General features: G+C 32.6%; 1 protein-coding gene across 1 annotated transcript in view; it reads left to right on the top strand.

Moving 5' to 3' along the window:
- Positions 1 to 7,635, top strand: part of LOC114119888 (uncharacterized) — a 32,732-nt gene extending 25,097 nt beyond the window's left edge. Inside the window, exon 3 of the mRNA XM_027981619.2 lies at positions 4,391 to 7,635. Within this exon, the coding sequence (XP_027837420.2) occupies positions 4,391 to 5,859 (1,469 nt within the window). The 3' untranslated portion in view covers positions 5,860 to 7,635. The remainder of the gene's footprint in view (positions 1 to 4,390) is intronic.
- The last annotated feature ends 9,992 nt before the right edge of the window (positions 7,636 to 17,627 follow it).

The raw sequence follows: 17,627 nt of genomic DNA on the forward strand, positions 1-17,627 counted from the left end.
ATGTTGCTGCAGTCACGAACCGGTTTCGGAAATGATGCTGCCTTACAAAGTTCCGGGTCTCCCTCGCCTGGAGAAGAGTAACATGGAAACATACAATAACATAATATACGTATTCGGTGTGAACGACGCCGAAGTATGCGGTCTGCCGTAAGCGGATCCCGATTAGGATGGACCATAAATATGGAGTTCATTTTGTTACGTAAAGATCTCTTATAATATCGGTATTATATATTATTATAATAGATGAATAGTATTATAGAACTAAAAAAAAAATACATTTCAAAAGTTTTCATCTTAAGACCGAATCAATAGCGTTATTCTCATTGTGAATTCCAAATAACAAAAATAATAATTTCACTAAATAATATCCACTTTCTGACATTCTTAATATATCTATAATATATAAAAGTTAAATACCTTGATGTGTGTTGTACCTATCGCGAGACTATGGGGTTATTATTATGATTTTAATTTATTTAATATGCACATTGGACATATTAGACGGATTTGTAAATCAATATTGTATTAATTATTCATTATTGGTGCACAAGAAGTAATAGGTTGGCTAATTTGACTTAACACAATACCTTCATTATTTTATCATATTATTATTTACTATATTATGTAGGTACCTATGCGTCCTAATATTTGGTTTCGACCAAGCTCTAGTTGCTGTTTATAATAATATTTTATAAGTATTAACTAAAGATAATCTAATCATTCATACATATCATGCATTATCAAAATATATTGTGCTAATTCGAGTTTTGCAATTTATTTTCGTTTATTTGATATTTTATAATTAAATTTTGGACCTGCGCACGTCGGACAATGTTTTTTTTTTTTTTTAAATCATTTATAATATCAGTTTTAGTATTATATTTATGTGCTGACCTGAAATAGCAACAGAGATCGTTCGTTTAGATGTTCCAATGCGGTTGACCCACTTATATATATATTATATTAAGCTGCTTCTAATATATAAGTATATGATACTGTAGTGTATGTGTTGCTATCACCTAAGAAGAAACCGTTCTACTCATATCATACACGTGACTTTGTCTCATTAACTAGGTACAGTGAACCCCGAGGGACCTAATTTATTGTTTCTTATAGTTATATTTCTTTCGTTCGTTGTTGTTGTCATTTGTTATATATTAACTAATAATTAATAACACAACATAATCGAGTTCATGCATACATATGTAGAGGCATAGACTATACAATATTGTTCCTTTTGGTTTTATTTTCATATACTTACTGTTGTAATTTTTAAAACCAAAGGTAGTATAGTATTTTTTTATTTAATCCTATAATTAATTAGTGTGTATGTTCTAATTTTATGTACAATATACTATCAAACAAGTGACTATATCCGTGGGATGAATAACATAAGTGTTTTGATAGTGGGATTAACAAAATTTACGTTTCGATATTCACGGAGATTATCCGAACGCCTAGGTTCCGGAACCAATCACATACCGTGTATCTACCTATCTATTTCATTTATCGTTTTTCTCGCGATGGATGATCAACGGTCAAGAGTAGTGTCGTAATAATTCGCATGTTTTATCGAGCTGCAGTGTTTTCCTTCGTGTGTGTCCTGTCTCTCCTCGGACCCGACATCCTATTTGACGGGATCGCTTATTTTTTTATTTTAACATCAACTCGGTTTTCCTTGAGCGACTTCGCACGCAGTGTCGGCATGCACATACGGTTACTTTCACATCGCATTCCGATTGATTTTCGCACGACTCAAATACCAATGCACGCACACATTATATGTATTACTATACATATATGTATACTCGCTAAGAAATTCACGGTGCCGATTATAATAATATAAAAAATAAAATAAAAATATTCATTTGTTTTCATGTTTGTTTGTTCGGAATAATGTGTCATCCAAAGATCGATGTGTAATATAATTAATAATAATTAATATGAAGTGTGTAACACTATAATAATATATGCCAACTATGCAACGTGTGTAATATATTTTAATAACCGAGCTGCAATTAATGTAACGGTTGGATATGTATTTATGAATGCTATATTATCGATGAACAAAATATATTATGTGATAGGTATAGTGATGGAAGTAGGCACATTTAATGATATTTCAAAATCTGTATATCTATATCTTACATAATATACTTACTTACGTTTGTATATTTGTCTAGTACATCATAATCACATTATCGCTTGTTAATTTATACACACCACCACCTTCGGTTTGTTCTGATTACATACTTGACCTTCACCTCTAGTTCTTGGATACACAATATAATGTAATCGATTTTTGGACCGTGATGGAAACTATCCGTGCGAAAACTTTTACGAGTAATCATAACAAGAGTACCGAGTTCAATACTTATAGTAATTTATTATGTCATGTCGTATTCAGATACTTTTAGAAGTGTATATCGTATACGTATATAATAATAATAATATTGTACCTTTACATTAAAGACATTCTAAGAATTTGGTAGGTAAGTACGTAATTTTCTTTACTATGAGTCTCTGGGGGGTGTGGCATACCTATATGGACAATAATCTAACGTTTGCGGGCACTCGTATCACGTCAAAACAAGCGATATAATATCGTCCATTAAAATAATAACAACGGTGTCCGATACGTGGGCTGGGTCACGCGACTCTCGCGCTGATGTCGCGTCTTGGAATAAATCATTGTTAAATGAAAATAATGAAGAAAAAAGGATTGTCATCTGTACACGCCGCTGGTTCATGTCGAAACATTGTATAATATTTACGGTGTATACTAAAGCAATGGATAACTTTGTTCCGACCCGATCGTCGTTGTCGTCGTCGATACGCTGCACTGTGTTTAATGTCATAGAAAGAACACACCGGAACGTGTGTACGCGAGATCGTAACGACAGTCTATATAAAGTACCTACGTACATTTGACGCGAAACCTTGAAATTCGTCTATTTTCTTTGAAATATATTGTCCGTGAACCGTGACTACATTGATTTGTGTGTCCGAACACTTTGTTTTATAGGTGAATATGTTACCGGCCGCATTGTACTAGTCGTCTCAAGGCGGTGTCCTGTGACGCTTTAACCTTCTTTCTATCGAAAAATATAATATACGGTATTATTAGGTCATAAGGTTCCGATATAGAAATGCCTACTGTTTTTAATTACTACGCAGAGCTTATAGTACCTACCCAACTTTATTTTTATTTTTGTTGAACGAAAATGTTCCAACGACTTTGTAAGAAACGATTGATCCCATAAACTTAATCAACTGCAGAAGAAGGATTTAAATAGGTATAGGTATAGGTTGTAATACGAGAACATAGATGAACTTAATAATAATATATAAGCTCAAAAGGGATTTTGTCCCTTTAAACATTGTTACGACACTACGCGTTATTTTAAACATACACCGGTTTATATAAAAAATTATATTTAGTTAATATGTATCGTTTTTATTCTAACAATAATAGTAATATCTAATAATATATTATATGGTGGAAAATCTTCTCAGTCGCGATGCAATATTCCGAATAATTAGAAAGCCGTCTCTGATTATTTCTATTTGAAAATCCAGTACGGATGTTTAATCGAAATATTGTTGTAGTGTTGGCATACACTACCACCGTCACCACCTACATATACCATCACTACCACCATTGTCACCGCCTACACCACACCTACACAGTGTTTATGTGACGTTCCGATCGCGGAACCAGTATTGGCACGCGCGCGCAATAACAAGTTATTTAGTAAGGACCTGCAAAAGTACGGGAAGGGTGTGCAGAAACTGAGAATCGTGATCAGTGTGCGATATGACTTATTATTGTCTGTTTGCACGACAGCGGACGCGATAGCTTGGAAAAGCCAGCGCATAATAATACTATCATAATATATAGTAAGTTGACTGTTGCCAAATTGAGAATGATTCACGCAAACGAACTATTCTACACTCGCGTGATGAGAATATTATAATTAACTAATGATATTATGTATAGTATTATAAACATACGTGTACAACGAGGGGTGATGAATGATGATAATTATGTTGAGAGCTCTAGAAATAATAATTATATTGAGTTTTACTGTCTTCGTATGTATATATTATCTGTCCATCGGTAACATATACTGTTGTCTATCAGTATAGTTCATAATAATAATAAAATAAAACAATATTACATCTATCTCTATTCTATATATTCACGCGAATATTTCAAGCGATATACCTACTATTCCAAATTGTAAACTTGGTAACTAGTCCACGGCAGCTTATTATACCCATTACCATCTACACAAACTAAATTAACTACATATTCGTGTTGTTGTTATCGTTATGCCAAATCTCTGACCTTAACCTTATCTAACGTTTTACCATTTTTTGGTTCCAGGTGAAATGTGTGTGGAGAAGCCGCTGTGCAGCCTGTGGAAAAACTACACGTGCAATCAAAAACCGGACGTGCACATGAAGCTGACTATCACACAGTCAGGCTTGAAGGCGTTTACCAAGGAGCATGGGTTGACCGAATACTGGAGCCACCGGGTCACCTATTGCCTGGCGTCGCCGCAATACCCTCGCATATTCTGCTGGGTGTACCGGCACGAAGGCCGCAAGCTCAAGCAAGAACTTCGATGCCATGCAGTTGTGTGCACCAAAGAATCGGTGGCTAGACAGATCGCAGGTCAACTGCGTGGACGTCTGGCGCAGGCGCTCAATGAATTCAAGCGGGACAAGATCAGCCGACAGAACGCCCGGCTATCGTTGGCCAACAGCGTGTACGAAAATCCGTCGTTGCCTCGGCGAAAGATCCTGTTATCCACGGGGTCACATAATTACAGGCCGCCATTGGAGCGATCCAAGTCGGCGCCGCGGCTCGTATCCATCGAAGAGAGCTTGGAAGAGGATGACGAACCAGCCGACTCCTGCGCAGCATTTAGGAGGTGCCGGGCTGAGAATCGTTTACGAACCGGCACGCTGCGCAACCGATTAGGTGGACTCCACGGTTATAGGGAAACAGCTGCGGCTACTGCAGCAGCCATTACTGCGGCTACCGCCGCCGCCGCTACTAACGCCACAGTTGATAGTACTACCGATGACGCTAAAGTGGTGGGCGACATCGAAAAACGACTGGCCAAAAACCTGCAGCTCGAGGAAGATGGATCAACCGATGACGGCACAAAACCATCTCAAGACGTAGATTGCGATTCGGTTGAATCACTACCATCTTATCGAGACGTCGTAGCTGAAGATCAACAGTCCACTTCCTCTTCTTCGTCATCGACGATTTGCGTCGAGCAACAGCAGCACGAACTGCTTCCCAAGTACAACGAAGTGATTGTCGATTGTCCACAGGGTCCAGAAGACGTGTGCTACAAATACAACAGTCTGGTCCGAGACCGAAAGAGGCTATTCGAGAGCATAGGTGGAGGCGTGGGTAAACGTCGCGATCAGTTCAAACGTATGAGCTCAGACTCAGAGCTGCTGGGCGCTTACAACAACCTAGTGAAAAACCGAAAGCTGTTATTCGAAGGATGTTGTCCAGACCACGACGGTGACGATGATTTAGACGTGGATGAGGAGGACTTGGATGAGGAAAAAGACTGTGGATATCCGGATGACGAGTCTACGCCTAGCTTACAGAGCATATCCAGTGGTGGGTCAGATGCGTGCAAAAAGATTGCCGTTGACCTAGACTCGCTGTCAGAGGAGGACAGCGATGAGAGTGGTTATGTGGAAGCGCCGCCGTCACGTTGTCCTGCCGACGTGGCCGACCATGTAGACAAGGAAAAAGAACTGCACAAACGCAACAATCATACTATGGCCGCCAGGAACGCTTCTGCTCGACGGGTCGGCGCGTAAAAACCGCCCTCCTAATACCACGTGAAAAAGACTTTTTTTTAAAATTATTATTGATTTTATCATTTTGAATGTGTTGGTAGTGTATCGCCATCATTTTGTGTCTGGTGTGCACCAAGACGATACGATATATTATTATAATGACATGATATGTGTTATTATTATAGTATATACCAACTATTATTGTTAATATTATTATTGTTGTTGTTATTCCAAACGTGTGTGACCCCGGCGTGGGCGTGCGTTAGCTGAACAAGAAACAAGGACGCCAAGAAAGAACGACTGCAAATCGTTAGTAGTAAAAAAAATTTTAAACATCACAACTACTAGAACAAGCTCCTCCGTCGTCGTCATAGAAGTTGTTTTCGCGTGGAAAAAATAATCGTTACAATACTGCAGATAGCTCATCGTGAAAAGCATTGCCTGCGGACAAAAACTTGTTTTTTTCATTATTATTATTATTACTATTACTTTTAACATTGTAAAAAAAATCCAACCAGTTATAACGTATTTATTTCATCTTTTTCATTCGAAATTTAATACACCATGGCTTTTGTCGTCGTTTGCCACTCGCACCCGTACGTCGTATATAATATTGTAATAATAATAATAATAATAATAACAACAATAATAATATCGTAGATAATTATTACGTTTTGTGTACGTTATACGTACGTTTATATTTTATTATGTGTAAATATCACAAATCGACCTAGTCAAGCAATCGTATTATTAGGAATTAGTGTTTATAGGTTGCGAATCATATGTTTCATAGTTTAATATTATGTATAATTATATATGTATATGTGTGTGTGTGTGTATGTGTGTGTATATTTGTATGTGTTACTAGGAGGAATGAAAGGATAGACCAACAGAAGGACGTAAGAGTAGGAGTGTTTCGTTGAGCCTTTGCAGACATTTTATTGTCTTGGATGAGGAAGTAAAGCATACGATTAATACCAAATGAGGTGCTAGATATAATTTATCGAATTAGACTTTTGGTTATATTATATTGAGCACTAGTTTCTGTTTAGATAGAGGTGTGGGCCCACCCTATACCTATTAAAATATATATCATATTTACTTTCACATTTTATTATCATCGTGTACTTTTTATTTTACCTGTTCGAACAAAATACGCGACTCTTTAAAAATTTAAAAATTGTAATATTTTAAATACACTTAGTTTAGCAACCGACGCTTTTCATATATTTTTTTTAATTTTTGTAAAACTTCATTATTATAAAATGTCAACCGACGTTCCTATGACCTTTTTTTAATGGTAGATTTTTATTTTAATGGAAATCAGAGTCGAACAAAAATTGCTTAAAACCGTTTGTACGAGTATACTATTAGCGTAGATATAATATTTTTTATAGGTAAGTTTTATTACGTTGTGTGAATTCTACCTAGCTGTACCAAACTGATTATCGGGATTAAACAATATTATATTTATTAAACTGAAATTAAAATAAAGCCGTTTATTATATTACGGGTGTATCTCAGATAATAAAATAATTATTAATTCTTTGAACCCAAATCAATATGATATGTGATGTACTGATGCGTCTAGATAGAATAAATACGAAAATAGAAATGTTAAACTATTAGGTAATATAGATATCACATAAATACATATATATGTTACGTAAGTATATTATTATATTGCTGCGCAATGTTAATTAAGAAAATTATCTGATTATTTAGACTTGTTTGAAATATTATCTCGTTCGTTAATGAACTTGAAAAATCATAATTTAATGTTTTTATTTTATCAAATTATATTCTACCAAAATGCAATTTGTATGTTAGATTATTACGTATTACCTACAATACGTGTGTGTGTGTGTGTGTACCTATAAAGTAACCATGTAATATTTATAAACGATTATTATTTTGTAAAACTCATCATTATTAATTGCATTTGTATTTTATTTTATTATTATTATTTTTTTTTTTAAATATTTTTTTTTTTTTTTTTGATAGTTGAATTAAATTGTTATTTAAAAAAGAACAAGTTGGTCGTAATATTTTCTTATCCTTTTTGACGTCTTTTCTTGGTTTATATTGACGAATTGTTACACTATTATTCCTAATATCATCATCTGACTGCCGTTGTTTCCGCCATGATGGACTAAAATGTAATACTGTGCAAAATAACAATAATATTACTATGCACAATATCGTAAAAAATATCGTCTCGGAAACCGCAACAATTCGACAACAACGGATCGATATCGAATAACTCGATGACCGCGACTGGGGCGTGGATTTCGGACTCTATACATGATATTCATTTCCGAACGTATCGTAGGTAATATTATTATTTATTACCATATTTTTTTCCGACCAAACACGCGTCGTAGGGCTGATAATATACGAAATAATACATCGTAATGAACTACACCTTTGTGGGTTTGCGCTCGTTCGTCGTATACCTTCGGGACATTGTTTTGCAATCGCGCGGCGCCGCCTGGACGGAATAACAAGTCCATCTATTTCGTGTCGTAGTACCTAAAATAATATTATATTAGTCCAGCCAGTCCAGGGATAAAATTTATATGTCCTTAAAAATACTGGCTTATGCATTTGTTATAAAAAAAAAAATATTCAAGTGCAATAATTATGCATTAAAAAAAAAATATATACGCTAGTCATAGATATTATAGTAGATAAATACCAATTATTATATAAAATACGATCGGGATAGTCATCGATAATTATTATACATGTGATCAATAGATATTAAAATATGACGTGGGATATTCAACATCTCCTCGAGATCTGACGGGCATAATTATATACTATGTATAATTCGCACATAATATAACTCTGGTCGTGATAATATCACTGCAATATGTGTATGCAAATAATGTACACATTTTATGATTTTATTAATTTATTCTAATCCGGTCTGGCGCAGTTAATCGTGGAAATGTATTGCGAAGTACGCGTGTCGGACGACGTTGTAAATTCGCGGAATCTGAATCATCCGAAAAATATGGCAATATACACATTCAGATTCAGTAGTAAGTATAGTATATAAAATATTTTACTTTTTGTGGGTCCGATGTAATGACGGTGGGAAAATCTCTCGTGGGAAACTATATAATACATAATTTTACTACCTACGTATAATATTATACATGGGTTATAAAGTATTAGTCGACGCATGTGTGTAAATGTCCTTATTTTTCGTGACACAGTAACTACGATATAGGGGTTGGCCTAAAATATACCCAAAGATCTTTTTTTACCGCTGAGGTGCATATAAAAACTAATGAGTTCTTTGGCGCCATTGCATTAAATACAGATACCTACAACGTGTCTCGCCGTACTAATGCTTTTTGAAAAGTTATGACCGAGGCTACGTGTGACGTGAATAATAATTATAATTAGACTTGCTCACGGGATATTTGTTATGCCAAAATTCGAAATTCAAAATTCAAATACTTTTATATGTTTGTTGAGTTTGATCACTTAAACATCTAAGATAGCCCAGCTTAGATACGAAGTCGAAGCTCGTCTTCCACCGTCAGTGTCAAAAATTCTGAAAATATAGCACTCTAAGACTTTGTTTATGTATCCGAGAAAGTTGTTACGCGACGATTCGCCCACAGATAAAACGAATTATGTATTGTGTGGTTAGCTACTTGAACCATTATTATGCATAATATAGAAAATCTGTTGCTATAAAACACTGTGCGGAACGTCATACAATTATTACTATGCCAGCTGTGGTGGCTTTCGCAGATAACTACCGCTATAATAGTCCACGTGTAGTAAAGGTGCTCGGCAAACGCAATAACGCCGAATGAAAAAAAAAAACTCAAACTGATAAAGTCACTATATATGCTACACAAGTGCAATAGAATTTTTTTCTTGGGTGGCTGAACGGTTGAACAAATTTATAGCAACCCGAACCGTGGGTAGCAAAGATCTACACCCTCCTCCGATAGTTTGCATTATAAAACGACATTTTACATCCTACGAGATAATTACTAAGACAATCCTGGATCTCCACATTTAGTTTTTCCCAGTGAGGACTATTAATCTTTTTGATATTAATTCAAATAAAAACTGTATACCGCATTTTATTGATACATTGACATTATTATACTGCTGCAGGGTTGTTCCGAGAGGGTGTGTAGAAGTGACACCCATATTTTAACACGAAATAAATTACAACACTAATGAGAAACGATAAATAAGTAGTCATAACCAAAGTTTTTGGTACTATAGATAAAATCAAAAAGAAAATAACCAAATAACCACTAATGGATGATACTACGAATTACGGCAATAAGTAATAACTAATAACTAATAAGTAATCAGTGCATTATGTTTTTTTCGCTCTCTCTCTCTCTGCAGACAAACGCTATACATACCAAAATTAAATTTAGTTGAATAAATTGTGTATATTATTAATTTTAATAAAATATTATAATTAATTAATAGTGTTTTTATCTAGGTACATTAGCTTTTCTATGATATTTTAATTTCACTGTACTAAGAAAATGTTTAAATTCTAATAATTTACATATTAGGTACCTGTATACTTTTTGTAATTCGTATACAAATAATTAAAATGTCACATAGCTTCTTAACATATTATGATAATTTACTTATTTTTAATGAGTTTAATAATAGATCAATTTAATTTAACACTTTTAAGTTATAACAAAAACAATATTTGGTGCGCGTGGTTCAGAGAGAGAAAACAAATTTAGTATTGACATACTCTTAATTAATCATACATTTTAATGTCAAGTATAAATAAGTAGTAGATAACTCTCAATGTGTTTAATTTACCCTGTTATTGCAATTATTTAGGTTTTAGTGATTTCGATAAAAAAAAGTTTATTAATAAGCTAAACCACACCCACCCAAATTACACCTATGCTCCGCAGAATGTTAGGTTTTGAGTGCCCCAATGTCGTCAATGAGTAGATTACTGAATGTACAAATTAAATTAAAACCGAATAATAAATAAATACATAATAATATGAAAAACAATTATGAGCATTGACATTCTTGATAGCCTCCATTCCTAAGGATATTTTATAATTTATTATAATAATTTAAGTATTTTTTTTTTTATATTAATAAGTACAGTAGGATTATGTTCAACGTGTGCCAAAAAAAAATCGCATAATGTAATATTAAATAATATAAAAATACTCATTTTTTCAACCTGAAGGTTGTTTGCTACGACTCTAATACTCCGTTATAGTCAATTGCTCGCCTTTTATTTTAATTCATTAAAAGTTTTTACTATTTCATCACTTTCAACCTAACCTATACAAGGACACCCTGCAGTTCTCATTCCTCCAAATAAGCTTTCTATAATTATATTATGTAGCACTTTTGGGTGTCTCTAACCTCAGTATATGTCCAGTCAAATGTCTTATTTTAATCGTATTTACGAATATACACATTTTCTTTAACAATTCCATGCAAAGCCTTAGCCAGGGTTGTATTTTGGGAGAGGTTCGGACTCCATGGACTCCTCTGGCTACGTCTTTGATTTCAAGTACTTTTTCAATCGTTTTCTAGCTTCATATTTCAAATGTAAGTATAAGTATCAAAACTAAAAATATAATCAATATTGAACTACTAAATAATTTACAAATCTCTTTAATTTTGACAAATTCTTTAACTGTTATTGATAGAAATTAAAACTTCAATATCATTGAAGATTTGAGCATTTTTTTTTTGTGGTACAAAAATGTTTGTTTGCAGACGCATATATAAAACAAATAAAAGCCTACACAACACCGTTAATTCAATATACGCATTCATCGTTGCATTCAGAATCCAAAACAACTCAAGACGATCTTTTATCTTCGAGCAGTAAAAGGCGTTACGTACTAATAACGTATACCTACTGTGCCAAACGTCGATACATGGATTGCGTTTAAACTTTAAACACTTTATTATACACTATCATGGTATGGTAAGTGATTTCAATCGCTCGAGTCTTCGTTGCGAATTCGCTATTTATATTTTTATTGCACGTTGCGAATAGTGCACGCGTGATGTGTTGATTTATATAATAGGTATTATAGCATTACCTATAGTTTATTGTCGCTGTATGTGTCATACACGCATACTTAACATTATGTATACGATTTAACGTAATTAAGATAATATAACCCATAATACATATGTTGTTATTGGATTAAATTCTACACGCCGTTTGAGTGTTTGATCTACGTGACAATATATTATACATAATATATAATATTATATACAGTATATTGTATTATTATATGGGTGGATGCTTGAAAATTAATATCATTAATACCCATAACGTGGTGTAATGTAGAAAGACAAATATTTGTACTAATAATAACGCAAGTTAGATAACTATTGTGACCCGGCGATGAGTGGGTACTAAAAGAGGCACTATTATATTATTATCAAACACCTATATTGACAATAATAATTCGGTGCCTAAAATTTCTCAAATTCCGTATCATGCCGTATATAATACTGAAACAGTATGATATTATGTTATCTTATAGTAAGCATTTGTGTAATAGTGTATGTGTACTGTGTATAAACAATCAATGATTACGTAAGAATTTTAAAATCAATTTTACTAACTTTTGATGATAGCGACGTGGAACTAGGAAGATTGAATGTTGAGAAAGTTTTGAAGCGGATATACTCACGACGATGGAAGTATGACAGACTTATAGCAGCCGATTTTTTCAGTCGAGGACAGCAACTGTAATGTAATTGAAGTCAAGTTAAGTGTAAAATCATAAATAAAAATTCTCATATCTTAGGCCTCGTTCATAAAGGAAACTTCTGTAAGCCACAATATTAAACAATAAAAATAACAGTGGTGTAGGTACTATGCTATGAAGAGGACGTACCAATACTTTACATAATATGTTATAATATTCTGTAACATACTTAACTGATCTTGCATGGCTTTATTTGTGATAAATTTAATGTTGTGGATTTACATCAGTTTAAACTCCGTTAACTCCGGTAACTGTGTAAGGTAAAAGATATTTTATTATTTATAGGTACTAAAAAACATACATGACAATTTAAAAAAAAATCCGATCAAGTAATAATGTTTTCCATTTTTACACTTTTTAATCCCCTTGGGGGTTGGATTTTTAAATCCTTTCTCAGTGAGTTTCTACGTCATAAAATAAAACTACAGACCACATTTTATACCCATAGCTTAAGCGGTTTCAACTAGGCCATGATGAATTAGTGAGTCAGAACATGTTATTTTTTATATATAGATTATAGATACCTATATTTACGGGAACGTCATTTCACCGCCCACTGGCGATAAAAGTAATATATTTTGAAAATATTTTCATGATAAAATCGAACAAAATAATGTTATTTACTTAGTAAAATGCTAATAATAATAATAATGTGTCATACACGTGTATATCATTTTTTAATAGATAGATTAAGTATTATTTATGTATTAAATTCTATAAATAACTCCAGAAATATTATTAAAAATTAACTACAAAGTATAGTTTTATTTACTATTGCTTACAGTACACCTTCGTGATAAATTATTTTGATAAAATATATTTCAAATAGCTTTTAACTTTAATTTACGCATTTCCAAATTTTATTTTCAAAAACCTTCTACTTTGTATAGTGTACACTCGACTTAAAAAAAAATACGCATAGGTGAGCCGGATTAGAGCCACGCCTGTGAGAAGTATCTATGCACTCCTATGTAAGACATACCTCGTGCAAGTAAACCGATAGTATTTTCCCTGGTCATGAATAATAAAATATGTAGTATATAAAAATTGTTTTCACGGTCTGTATACTTGCGTTTAATATCACGATGAAATGTAATAATATTATGTACCGTGGATCGCACGTACGCAGTACGCACACGGTCTTCCGCTATTATTGTGTAATAACAATAATAATATCAATGTATGACGATATAGGTCCATATATAGGAAGGAGGGTTCAGATGCTTAGACAGAGTTAGGACGTTAAATATGCGGAAATCGGCGAACTCGACGATTACATATTATACGTACCCATATTATATCATAATATACCTATAATAATAATAGTGATGATATTATATTTTAATATGCATTTTTGTTACCAATGATAACGATTACCTATATTATGATGATATACAAGTAAGCACGTCTCCTCGTCGAGTGAAAGTCGACGAGAGTTTAAAAAAATACTATACGTATATAATATGATATAATGATATTCTTATATAGGGCATTCCAAAGTAACATATTATAATATGCGTATATTTAATTTTCATTGTATTAAAATATACTGGAGAACAGGAACGGAGAGAATGACCTGCTGGCACAGTGGCACATAATATATAAATATTATAGATTACATTGGATAAACGCGTCCGGTATTCTAGCTATAACGCAAAACGTTTATACCTACTGATAAAACTGCAGTGTGTACCGATATAACAATTTAATATTGATAATATTGAACGTATTAAAATAAACTTAACAGTTTATATCTCTTCTGCTGAGCATCGATTTCTGACCGTGATGAATTATAGAAACATTTTCGGCGGACGATGGCTGATTTATGTGGAAAAAAAAGAAAGACGAATAAGAATAATGCTAAATAAACGTTGAATATTTTCAATAATACGGCCGTTAAATAAAATTCCGATCCCTCTCCACCGTAACCATTTTTAACTGTCCTCATAGTGTATACGCATCACTGGAACACTTATAATAACGTATACACTTAATATATACCTCTGACTATTATATATTGATAGGTACAATCCTCCGAAGACTTATGGTTATCGAAATACGCGTATAGCAGCTATAATTTCATGACCTATGCATAGCGTGTAGGTATATATATATTATTACATTGCATTGGTGTATTGAGGACTCCAGTGAATTAACACGTGGCTGACGGCCTGACGCCTACATGTGTGTGTATGTGTATTGTGGGTGAGAGGAACCCGACGAGCAATGATCGTTTATACATATACCTATATATGATGTACCTCTATGTATATTATATATATATATATCGTAATATGTGAATAGGAGATTTACGTACCTTAATATTATTATTATTATAACGATAATAATGTTATGATATCGCATGTAGGTAAATAGGAGTGTCCAGCGGCCGATGCCAAGTCGCATACGCGCCGAGCTACGAACATCGCAACGTGGCGCGTACAAAATAATAATAATTAATACGGTAAAAAAAAAAACGAGCGTGAGCATGCGTAAATATATAGCAGATGAATAATATATGGGTACATATTATAATATATGTGGCATACAGGGTCATCCGAATTATTCGTTTTAAAAACTCGGTGAGAATTTCATTGACATCTCTTACAGTCCGTGTATAATACCTACACGTTTCGTAACGTGAAATTTGGACGCCTACCCTAAACCGTGAATACGTAACGTTACATTTGTCTAGACACATTCTGTACACCGTGTACAACGCAACTATATATTAAATTTGATAATATACTTAGCCCGACGGACGCGTTGGTCACATCATCACATGGTAAGAATTTCTCTCAATCGTTATTATACGTTTTAAATCACTAAAACACATTTATTATGCAATTAGTGTTCGTAGTTACGATCACTTTAAAAATGCATATAAATTTAATTTGCTTATTTACAGTTTACACGCAGAACATTAAAAATTAAATTATTGTGCATTATTACACAATAAAATTAATAGGTTTGATGTTGGACTGTAATTTCAGATGGAAATGTCATTTATCACATTTCAAAATTCGCTTAAGGACAATTATTTATAAATGTTTGTGTATAGTTTGGACAATATTATATCCAACGCGGATAATATTAAAATTGTGTATATATCAGTCTATACTAAAATATGGTATACAAAATTATTTGAAGTGGTGGTGCTGCTGCTCAAAACACTTAAACCACTTCATATTTTACAGCGTTTTTCGAATTTGCTACAATAATCGGGTCGGTTATACAAAAAAAAAAAAAAAATGGTAAAGATATGAAATATGAATATACATTCTTTTTAAATCTGTTGTATAAAAAATATGCTATATCTTTTAAATAAGCATTTTTTTTCTAGTTTAGATCCTTTAATAATAAAATACAAGGATTTAAAATTTGTTTTAAAACCCGACTTATTTCAAGAATTGTCTGAATAATAATTTTAAGAAAAATCTGAGAATAAATAATAATATTTTAATATAAGTAAAACTTTTATCATTTTTGTTTATCTAAAATTTAATGATATAAAAAAACTTATTTCATTTATGTATACAAAATATATTTATATATGTATGGGTGATTGCAATAAACTCTCGTAGTTTTAATGATCTGTACAATTTTTGATCGTAAACTTTCCTGCCTTTACAAAAACTTAATTTGTACATTAAAATTGCATAGTATTCTTATCATTATAATTTAAAGTTTTTATTAATATGAACTTACAAATTTAAAAAAAATCACGTATATAAACGTAGATAAATCGATTATTAATTATTGATTATATTGTATTTTATATATTGTTTAATAATTGTTATTATTATTTATCACGTATAAACAATTTCTCTCATTATACAGATCACGTTAGATGAATACTGTCAATCGATAGTCGATTAAAAAATCAGTTAATCTACTACTATTTTTAGACTATAGTATTATGCTAAGTAAGTACTCAGTATCTGATAAGCAATATGAATACTTAAGGTAATAAACCTGTACAATAGACAGTGGTAACTTAAATAATTCTGAGGCGAGAAAAATCTTACTGTGCGACCAACGATGGGTTAACACTCATCGTGAAATCTATTTGTTAGTTGTGTATAATATATTGTCTTATAATATTGTATCTATGTATGACAGGTCCGGATTTAGGCATAAATATGGTGGGCTCAACAATGCGACACCCGCTGTGGCATTTTACGTTAAGGAAAACCGAAGTGGATTAATGTATCAACCTATGTCGGATAAGTATATCCTACACCGGTGAAAGTTCTTTTTCTCAATTGGAACATAAAACAACAAAAACTGCAAACATCTGCGATGACGCAGTGATGCCTACTTCGTATTATATACAAATTTAAATGAACTGTGGAAAAGGATATTTTAAAAACAATTAGGTTTTTTGTTGTTGTTGTTTTATTGAAATGTTTGCACAATACACACACATAATAATGATAAGATTAAGTAGGTATTCATTATTTAAAATCTATTAATATGCAATATATATAAATTATTATAATTTATCAATAATAAAATATGCAGTATTAATTAAATGGCACTTACACTAATGATAATTCGAATAATATAGGTACCTACTGTAGACGGAAAATTATTTATAATTGTATCGAGGCCTAAGTAGAAATACAATGCTATTATAATATAAATTCCTAATGGATAATTCAATTAATGGAACTAGGATAAGGTACTTTAAAAATTTAGAACATAGAATTCACGGACAGTAGCTACAACTGTGCAGGTATTTAACGGGTACGGTGGTGTGTGCGTACGAGTATATAAAAGAAGGTTCATAACGTGTTGTATCTGCAATTATTATTGAACCAATTAATTGTACAAGATTTGGGTAAGTAGCATATTATGATTTTATATCATATTGTTGAGAGTAGCAGTGACTTTGTGTTTAAAATGTAGTAAATGTACTGTTAAGTCTATAGTAAGAATTTTATATACACATTTTATGTACCTATATCTTATATAATTTATATTGTTATTATAGTCACCACTTTAACAGTCGTG

This window comes from Aphis gossypii, chromosome 2, assembly GCF_020184175.1.
Source record: "Aphis gossypii isolate Hap1 chromosome 2, ASM2018417v2, whole genome shotgun sequence".
Classification (NCBI taxonomy): Eukaryota; Metazoa; Arthropoda; class Insecta; order Hemiptera; family Aphididae; genus Aphis; species Aphis gossypii.